This window comes from Austrofundulus limnaeus, unplaced genomic scaffold, assembly GCF_001266775.1.
Source record: "Austrofundulus limnaeus strain Quisiro unplaced genomic scaffold, Austrofundulus_limnaeus-1.0 Scaffold987, whole genome shotgun sequence".
Lineage (NCBI taxonomy): Eukaryota > Metazoa > Chordata > Actinopteri > Cyprinodontiformes > Rivulidae > Austrofundulus > Austrofundulus limnaeus.
Window position 1 is genome coordinate 30013 of NW_013953389.1, and position 10519 is coordinate 40531.

Consider the following 10519-nt stretch of genomic DNA (forward strand, 5'->3'; position numbering starts at 1 on the left):
ATGCCTCATGTTAACTAGATAGTGGCTTTATGCCTCATGTTAACCAGATAGTGGTTTTATGCCTCATGTTAACCAGATAGTGGTTTTATGCCTCATGTTAACCAGATAGTAGTTTTATGTCTCATACTAACCAGTTGACAACCAGAAGCCATTCTATGGGACGGGGAACCTGCTAACCAGCACAGGTGGGACATTCTGAAGCCATTCTAGGGGACTGATAACGCCTAATAATGTCCATTTCATGGACGATAACATCCGAAGCGGGTGGACGTTTGAACGTCCATGTACTTGTATATACTATAGCTGAAATGACAGTAAAACCCTTCTTGACTTGACTCTAACCATCAGGTAAAACTTAAGAGCTTTACTCACATAATGTTCTGAACTCAGAGAACCCATGAAAAAAAGAGCTCACCAAGTTCCGGAAAAACAAGAAGAGGAAATGTAAAATAACAAAGAAGACAACCCAGTAAGACAAGAATTGATGCTGAGTCCATTTGAAAAACGCCTCACTTCCTTTTGACTCCATCAACTAAAAGAAAAACAACGCTGACCTATCAGTGACCTATTCTTTCTGTTTTAAGGGAAATATAACGACCAGTCATTTTAAAGCATAAAAGTCCAGTCATCTGGAACAAACATGACCAGTAAATGTCTCAAAGAAAAGTTTGTCCACCTCTTTAAAACTTATTTGGATCACAATTAGGTTTTTTAAGATGGCATCTTGTCTCTAGGCTGTTGACATTTCACTGGAAGGCTGTGATTCATAATCAAACCCTATCAATGTAACGGTCATTACTGCCAACCTGAACCAAACACTTTACTCTGATCATCCACGGGAATGACTCAGTGTAATATACATAAAAACTGGACATGGTAGGTCTAACTCATCCTATCATCTTTTATTTCATTTTTAAGAGTTTGTTACTAAGACAACAATGTCAAAAGTGGATCATCAACAGTGAAGTCTCATTACATGACCAGATTCAGAACGTTTGTTTTTATGGGGTGAGATTTAAAAACAAGACAAGGAAACCTTCCTTTTGTTTTAGATCTTTTTGATTTTAAACTGTAGCATGTTGCATTACAGACATTTGTGAATTACCATGTTTAGAAATTTTTTTAATACAAAAAAACCACTAAATTAATAATGAAAGATGTGGCGTTCCTAAATCGTTTTGAATGGTGGTGGAGGGATGAAATAGAACACTGTAAATCCTTGCAGCTGTTTGAATTTATTATGAAATATGTTATCAATATATCATTTCAATGAACTGTCTGAAATATTACTCTAAAAAATTTTTTGAAACTCTTTTTTGAGCAGTAGCAACCAAAAACCCAATTTTGAGGAAAAACGCCCTATAAGGTTGAGATTTTTCCTGTAAACTATCAACGCTTTTATTTCTTTCCAGATGGGAAATCTCAGTGTTCAATTATTATATGAGGTTTATTTTTTCAAATGACAAAAATATCCTCATTAAAATGACATAAAATTAGGATTTAGACCAAATATTTGTGTATTATTGTAACCAACAAGACAAACTAAATACTGTCTCTAGATCTACTAATGATATATCAGGATGATCGAAGTATCAAAATGTAGCTTCTGAAAATGTTAGGTCATTTWGACCAAATTTGACTTAATCCTCATTTTGATGTGATGGGTCAAATATACAGAATGTAAGAACTTTAAAGCTGGAATCACACTACACAACTTTCATTGTTTTTTGTTACAGATTTTAAAGAAACTTAAGTCCTCACTCAGATTGGTTTCAGTAGATTTTGATGGATGAATGAAAGCCTGTGGTGGGGGTGTCACACACTGAATATCTGTCTTGATGAGGGATTGCACGTGGCCTGATTTGTCCAACCAACTAAATCCCACTGAACACATTGAACTGCAGTGAGGGCGACAGTCTGAGGAGCAAATAAATATGGACAACTCATTTCAGAAAATGAAACTTGTTCAGCAGAAACCTTGTGACGGTACCAGATTATTGATTTGATTGTTATTAATTGATTGAGTTGGGTGCCAGTCAGGTCTCCCTCCTGACATATGGGATGCTTTTTGACCAAATTGAAATGTTTAACTATTTTAAATATGGTTTAGAATTGTTAAATTTAACCGACCACACCAGGACAGGTAGATTACATAAAGAAAATGTAACTACAAACCCTGTCAACCTCAATTAAAATAATGCAAAACAATAAACAAACTTCCCTTTCACCCCCAGTTCCCATGAGTGGTGTTTAAAACCACTGAAATTCAAAAGTTCCAACTCAGCTTGACTTTACAAACAGGTGGACGGCTTGACTTCCACACAAAAATGAAGTTTGGCTTGGTTTTGCAAGCAAAAAAGGTTAGCTTGACAAAAAATGGTGGGTTGCAGGTCAAGGTGAAACTTGACAGGAAAAACAAAAACACTCCCACAACAAAACTACACCCATTCAAAAAAACAAAATAAAACTCCACTCAGGAGGTTTTTAAGTCGAATGTGCTTTACAGCAGCTGGTGTGTTTAAGGGTTTTGAAGGGTTTAGTTTGTTTTTGTTGAGAAGTTACTGCAGCAGGGAAACGATGAGACGTGACGAGGCTTTACGACGTCATTTCCAGCAGACTTTGTTCTGTTTTGGTTCGGCTTCAGCAATGCCTCCTTATACTCCACAACTGATAAAAAAGTTACCCTCGGAGGGATTAAACACCTCTTTAACGTGGGTTTTGGAGCTGCTGCAACTTGGGTCTGGCCGCAAGTGAACGAACACAACAACATTGTGCACATGGGCTGTTCTTTTAAAGGAGAAGTCACTGTGGCTAACACAGGTGACTGACCTCATTAATTAAAGTCAGAGGGTGAGAAACTCAGGTGCAAATAATGAAAACAAATGAGGGCAACTCCGGGTTGCCACAACCTAACCAGGAGTGCAGCCACAGTTGGTGTGTAGCTGTCCGTTGGTGCTTTGGGCAAGACTTCCAGGGTCCAACTTGACTGCCTGGAGCATACTGTGATGATCCATTCTCACCTGACTGTAATCATAGAAGAACTGCTGCCATTATAAAGCACAGGTATATGTTAGGGTTAGGTTAGGGTTAACCAGCGTGTTTCCTGGTTGTAAAAACAGCAGAGTGTGTGAGCTGTGTTGGATCAGCCATGTTAGAAGCTTAAAAACTAAAACAAAGTGAGAGGGAAGGCTGTCAGATGAACTAAGCAAGCTCATCTCCCAACGTTTCTTTTACACCTTGTCATAATGAGAGCACCAAGGTAACTACTGTACACATAATATAAAAAATGGTTACATTTTGTTTGTTGCATTTACCAAACATTTAGCTGCAGATGTTGATGAAGGTCGAGAGGCATCAACTCCGGAGGGAAGAGAATTGCTTGAATGCCTTTTCAAACATTATTTGAGCAGTAACTGTGATTAATCTTACTTGTATAAAAATAAAATTAAGGTTTTAGAAGGAGGCTGACTTTCCAGGAGCCCACAGAGAAGAAGGTAAGGTCCCAAAGGAGAATAGGCAGACAGGTAAGTCCCAGTTCAATATCCTCTTTTCACGTTTGTTCAGTGAGGAGTCAAGAGAGAGAAGCCAAAAAGAAGGAAGCATGAAATATTAAAAGTTTCACATCCAGACAAGAAAGTATATTTAATATATTTTTCTCTGAGTTAAACAGAGGGAAATGATTGGCTGAGTTGAAATAGATGGAAAAGCATAGTTCATAAATATTCAGTGTTTGGACAATTTTTTTTCTGTTGAAACCTGTTCCAATGCACAAGAAACAGGTTCTCAGCCAATCAATCAGACACCAACTTCATTTCTTATTGTGGGTTTTTTTTTTTCTTTACCACTTCCTCACTTCATTTATTTTTGTGGCAGACGCCACATATGGCTAGTCAGCATCATGTATTGGACACAGTGTGTGTGTGTGTGTGTGTGTGTACATTGTGTATTTGCCCACATATGGTTGCTTGGGTAGTAATGTGAATTCCAGCGTGTTTGTAACTTTACTTTGAAATCCAGTACCACCCCCCCCACAAACACACACACACACATACACACTCACAAGGTAAGCAGATGAAAATGTACCACATCACAGAAAAAATACTTTACCACAAACCTACATCTGCACACACACACACACACACACACACACACACACAAGACGTTTTAGTGTTTGTTTTATTTCATGGAACATTAACTTGCAGCACAACGCACACAGACACAACATATTGTTGCATAACGCCCTCTGCAGAGTGTCATTAATATAACTGCTGCGCATCGAGCAGGCTGCAGAAAAATATGATGGATTTTAAAGGGTAATCTGAGGAAACGCACTCAAACAGAAACTATTTTAAAAAGATTTAAAAAGTTGTTTCTGTTTAAGACGTCTAAACTTCTGGGAGCAACGATACATTTTATTATAGGTAGTGGAAAGTCGGTGCTGGTGGTTGTTTTGTATTAATTTATAGCTTTTGTGGGTTTTACAGATCTGGTTTTCAGCTGTTCTGCTTCCTTTCTTGGTTTTTATCTTTACTCAGAAAAGTTGTTTTAAAAAAGATGAAGAAGCAAAAACAAATTTTCTGTGAACATCTAAAACTAGAATATAGCTGTGGCAGCATTTTTTAAATATTTTTTTGGTCTCTTCTTGATTTCATTGACTCATGTCACCAAATGAGTCACATCCTCCTCGTTTGTGCGTCTTTTTTATCTCTTATTGATAATATTAGACCACTGCYGTTTAAACACAGAGTTTTTATGAGTTACGAGGAAGGGCGTAAATCAGTTCTTTTGATGTGCTCGCGCGCCTCTGTCTGCTTTTCTGTGTGCAGGATTAACACAGACATTCCTCAGGCTCACACACTGTCACTTAGACTCAAACTCATCCGGTGCACAAAGCCCTGGAATCTGTCCTCCCTGCCCTTTTTCTCCCCGCTCTCCGTCCCTCTTTCTCTCCCAGCCATCGTGTCTTTCACCGTCTCGTCTGTTTCCTTCACGCTGCCGCCTGCTCCTCTCCTCTGCTGCACTCCCATGCATGTGTTTGTCCTCTGTTTGTAACTGTGAGCTGCTTGTTTGGAACGCTTCTAACCGATACATAAATCAACCAGTTTCAACATTTCAAAGTTAAAAAGACTCATTTTGGACTGGATGTAGATAAATATTAAACAACAAGCAGTTTGGGATTCTTTAGCCCCCCCTAACCCATGTGTTTTGCAAAGTGGAAAAAGTTGAAAAAAATATTTTTTTTAATCTGGATTGGTGCCATCAGGAATTCCAGACGTATATTTTAAAGGTGGCACCAAACAATATACGAAAGGATTTCCCGGCACCACAGCAGCTGCTAGAGAAAAGTGGTCAGTTTGAAGGGAAATTAAAAAGATGAGCATTATTAAAAGGATTATTTCTGGAGACATGCCTGTTAGAATAAAGGTGGATCAGGAAGAATATAGGTGTAAATCTAGTTGTCAAAATGAATACAGGACAGTTTTTCTACACATTTTACTGACAAAAACGACGCAGCAGGTTTTAAACTCTAAGTAATATCAGTTGTTTCTATCAGCTGTCACCCAGGCTTTGTTTCAAAGACACTTCTGACCCAAAATGCCCCAGGTCTTTGCACTTGGCTGACCGAGTCATTCATCTTTGTGTGTGTCTGTGTGTGTCTTCATGCTGGTGGCTTTGTTGTAGCTGAAATGCTGCTGGGGTTTCGGCTCACTGTGGCTGCAGAGGATCAGGTTGAGTCCACGTGTTTGTTGTTCCCTAAAGCTGAAATTTGAGGACAGGAGTCGTACCTACAGAAAGCATCAGTGTATATTTTTACCAGTGTGTAAAAGACACAACTGGTGGTTTATTTTATTTTATTTTTTTAGGTTGGCACTGTGCCACGCATCAGGACATTGTTGTTTGTGCTTCAGAGATCCACCCTGACTTATAAATGTATTCAAATAAACAGTTTGTCCTGGTGGCATGGACCCTGCACACAAACAACGATGAACATTTTCAAACACACACTCAAATTGTTAGGTAGAAACTGCTTTTACTTTGAAGGATCACCACAGAACATCTGGTTCTTATTAATCATTATTAATGGACAGTATCTGTGCTGCACACAAATCTATGAACCAAATTTATTACATTTCCTAAACTTAAAAAATGTATTCCTCACTCAGCTGTTTTGTATGAGTGTAGTAAGAAATGCTTAAATTTTTTTAATACTGTAATATTGTGTTCCACATCATGATGTTACAGGTTCTACTTTCATCTCTGTTTTTATGCTGAACTTTATGTGAAGTTAATGTCTGATGTTTGATCCTGTTTGTATTTTTTATTTTTTCAGGCATCCAGTCCCAAACTCACGACTCAGTGCTCAGATATCCAAGAAGTCCGTCGCTGCACCCAACTGGAAATGCCCGACAAATTAAACACATTTGTTTTAAAGGTATCTTGAACAAAACATTTCTGTATGCATTTGTTTTTTTTATGTATTCTCTCATCATGCATCCACTAAAACAGGCTACATGACTTACAAAAGCAGTAAGAGACTACATTTGGTGTTACATTTGAAATCCTCTTTGTTTTCTGCAGGTTAATCGAGGTAGTTTGATATTTGAGACAGACAACGACCAGCAGGTCAGCTCCTGGACCACAGAGCTAAAAGAATGTGTCAACAACAGGTGAGGAAACACCTGAACACAAACTTATCTTTCATTTTATCGAAAACTTGATCTAATGAAGAAACTGAATCATTTGTGATGTTTTTACTCCTAAGTTAATTTGCTTGAGAGTTTTTAAATTATTAAAACAAGAAGCCAAGTTTAAAGCATTAAATCCTTTATTTGTTTGATTTTATAGTTTGGATGTGGAGTTTTATTAGTTTTAACATTTATTTGATATTTCTTACTAGACTTTTAGAACATTGGGCCTCATGCAAGAACATGTTCGTATTCTTATCCTAAATTTCTCTTACTTTTGTTCGTACGAAGGGTTCGTACGAACATGTCACGTCAGATTCAACAAACTCTTCTATCTTCAGGAAAAGTGTGTAAATGAGCTGCATAAATTCCACCTGTTCGTATCCNCACACACACACACACACACACACACACACACACACACACACACACACACACACAGAGCGCCTCCCACCCTGCTTTGCCTGATGGAATCAATTTCATCTGGAGCCTTCCAGTTGTTTGACTGTCTGCTCTTCCAGTCTTTCTGTAACTGTTCTGGCCCACATGGAGAATCAACCCAAAGGAACTAAAAGGTTGGACCTCACTACCAGTTCATTTCAATAGTTAATATAAATACCATCACTCAAACAACTAAATGATTATATACGGTACTCTCATAAACAGCTTGAAAGTCTAATAATATCTGCTGAAAAGTACAGGGGACTGTGTCAGAAAAGTAAATTTGTCTAATCCAGGATGAAAGAAGAAAAACTATTCTTGCCCAAGACTTGTTAGAGCATCTTGGCTTAATGACCATCACTAACTCCTGATCACTGAAAGGAGAAGTGTTGAAGTAATCCTGATTAGTACCACCCACTGTTTCCTTTCATACAGCATGAGGTAGATGACAGATTGATGCTGCCGTGAAGTAGACAGTTTTCAGCTTGTTTTAAATGATCAACAGATAACACAGAAGTTTTTTCCTGATCATTTAAAGAATATAAAATGACAGTGAAAACCTTGAACTTCAGTTTTATATTAGGAGTTAAGTGTTTTGTGTACTTTTTACTGAGGTGTTTTCATACAATTCAGCTTCTTCGAATGTTCACCTGTATAATGAGCCTCAAAAATCTGTAAATTTCACAAAAAATCTGTGGAGATGACAGCGCCTGCAGCGCGAAGTAGGAGGAACGAGGATGGGAGAACTTATTTCTGGTGGCAGAGCTGGTTGGAAGATGGGGGGCGGCTGTGGCAGAGTGGTTAGGGGAGTCCTGGAACCGGAAGGTCGCCGGCTCGATCCCCCATCCAGCTGTCTCACTTGCTGTGTCCTTGGGCAAGACACCTCAGCCCTAATGCCTCTGATGTGTCCCATCAGTGTATAAATGTGATTGGCACTGATTAGTCGCCACAGATGATTGTACATGTTAGCTTTGTAGAGACCTAACAGAGTGCTGTGTGAATGGGTAAATGAGGACACAGATTGTAGTGTGAAGAGCTTTGAGTGTCCTGGATGGATAGAAAGGTGCTGTTTATGTACAGTCCGTTTACCATTTAATGTTATTTATCATACCAGTAGATACTCGTATCTTGTAATCTGTAAAACATCCATTTCATTGTTCTATACCTGCAAAATAACGGAAAATGCATGTAAATTACAGACAATGTGTGTTTGTCGATGCTATTAGCAGAATATTTTGTGAATCACTTGTACATTAAATGACAATTAATCTAACAGTCATGTTTTTTGACTCGAATGGTTGTTTGTCTCGTTTGTTTCTATGTGTGTCCCTGTGATGGACTTGCGACCTGTCCAGGGTGTACCCCGCCCCTCGCACTGTGACTGCTGGACCAGTGACCCCCGTGACCCTGAAAGGAAGAAGTGTGTACAGAAAATGGATGGATTAAAAGAAAATTTCAGAAAATAAACCTTTGATTGACATATACGACATAACTGTTAAAATAAACCCCATTCAACATGGATTCTACTGGAAGACTAACTTAGAAAACTCAAAATGAAACAATTCAGATAATTTTACAGATATTGAGCTAAACTGTGGGAAATTGAAACTGAACGTAAATTTTCAGCAACTGATGACGCAAGATTTTTGTCTTAAGGGTGTATTCATACCAGCCCTTTAATCGAACTCTAGTCGTTTGCCTAAAACATCCGGTTCGTTTGGGGAGGTCCGAACACGTAATCGAACCATGATTTGGACCAAAAACGTGAACTCTGGTCTGCCTGAAAACCTACGTCTCGGTTCAGTTGAAGTGATTTCTGCTGCAGTTTGATTGCATGTGTGAACGCCAAGTGGATCAGAGACCAATCCAAAAGTAGGAAGCAGACTATAACACAGGGCATTCTGGGTAATAACATAATAAAGTTACTCATATCTTGTAAATACCATGCTGGACATCTATAGAAGGTGGACATCACTGATGTGAAGTTGGACAGGCTCCTACTCTGTGAACCCTGCCTCACATGGAGCCTTCTCAGCCACCTTGTGTAGAAAAACAATAATCTCCATGGTTCCGCCTCACCTTCCACTCATGTTGAGCTCATTGGCTGTGTCTCAATTCATGGGTTGCATTATGTCGACCACTGACGTCACTCCCCAGCGCCGTAGGCTGTCCCAATTCGATGGTGCCTACAAATGTGGCCGACGTTTTTGAGTTTTTGTCAGCTGCATCTGAGTGGTCTACGCGGCCGACGGTATCCCAGAATGCAGGGAAATTTTCAGCAAATCAAAGATGGTGGATAAACTATCGACCAAAGATTTGTCTTAAATGTATGTTTTTTTAACCTTGCTAATGCATTAATATGATAAATAGCATACCGAATGTAAAAGAAGTTTATCATATTGTATATTTAAGTGTTACAGTTTTAAAAATAGTAAAGTTTTCCCTTCCTTGAAATTACGTTTTTTCCAACGAATTGAACTTGTGTAAATTTATATTGGTGATGATATAACAATAATCTCCCGTATTTTATATATATACTGTATATATACATACATACTGTATATCAGTATTATGTCACTTATTTTAGTGACATTTAAACGTAACAAGTACAACAAGTAGTTACATTTAAATGTAACTAAAACGAGTTAGGCCTATTACTTACATTCAAGATCAATTTTCTAACACTAGTTGATAAAGTAAATATACATGTTTTCAAATGCCAAATTACCATTTACTATTCTGAAATGATTTGATAAAGTGAAGTTACATTTGAGTAAATTTTTTATGCTTTTTTGAGATAAATAAATGCACCAAACATCAGTAACTATGATGTTTGCAGCTAGATTACATTGAAGGTAAGCTTTAATGTGTTAATGTATAGTGAAATAAATCAAGTCTAAACATTTCATACCTTGTTGCAGTCTGCTGTCCGCCTAAAATACATGAAAGCCTTGCGAAGTCGAAGAAAAGGCCATTAGCTCTCCGAGAAAAGAAATAAATGGCCATCGCTTTTTCAGGCTCCATTTTCCCGCTGAATTGGAGACCAAGCACCATGGTAATGACGCGGAGCATGTCCACACAAACTATGTCTTCTGTAGGCTAGACCGTCCCAATTCACAGCCGTTTATGCAGCCGACACGAGCAGTCTACGGCCCGCGTCGACTGTAGCCGATGTCGGCCACGATCGACGTTGGCTGCAACCCACGAGTTGAGACAGCCATTGATAAAGACTTTTTCTTTGGCTCATTTACCAAAAGCAAAAAAAACTAGAACTGCAAAGCAGTTATGACTGGGGTCCAAGCCCTTTTATGCATGTCAGCCTTTGTCATGTTGTTTGTAGCATATTGTTGATCTTATAGCTTCTTGGACAAATTTCTCTCCAACAAACGCAG

General features: G+C 38.5%; 1 protein-coding gene across 3 annotated transcripts in view; it reads left to right on the top strand.

The window, feature by feature from the left end:
- The window catches only part of sh2b3 (SH2B adaptor protein 3), a 26172-nt gene that overhangs the window by 7599 nt on the left and 8054 nt on the right, over window positions 1–10519 (top strand). For all 3 annotated transcript variants that reach the window (XM_014030007.1, XM_014030005.1, XM_014030008.1), the window contains exons 3-4: window positions 6332–6433; window positions 6580–6668. In XM_014030007.1, the coding sequence (XP_013885461.1) occupies window positions 6332–6433; window positions 6580–6668 (191 nt within the window). The remainder of the gene's footprint in view (window positions 1–6331; window positions 6434–6579; window positions 6669–10519) is intronic.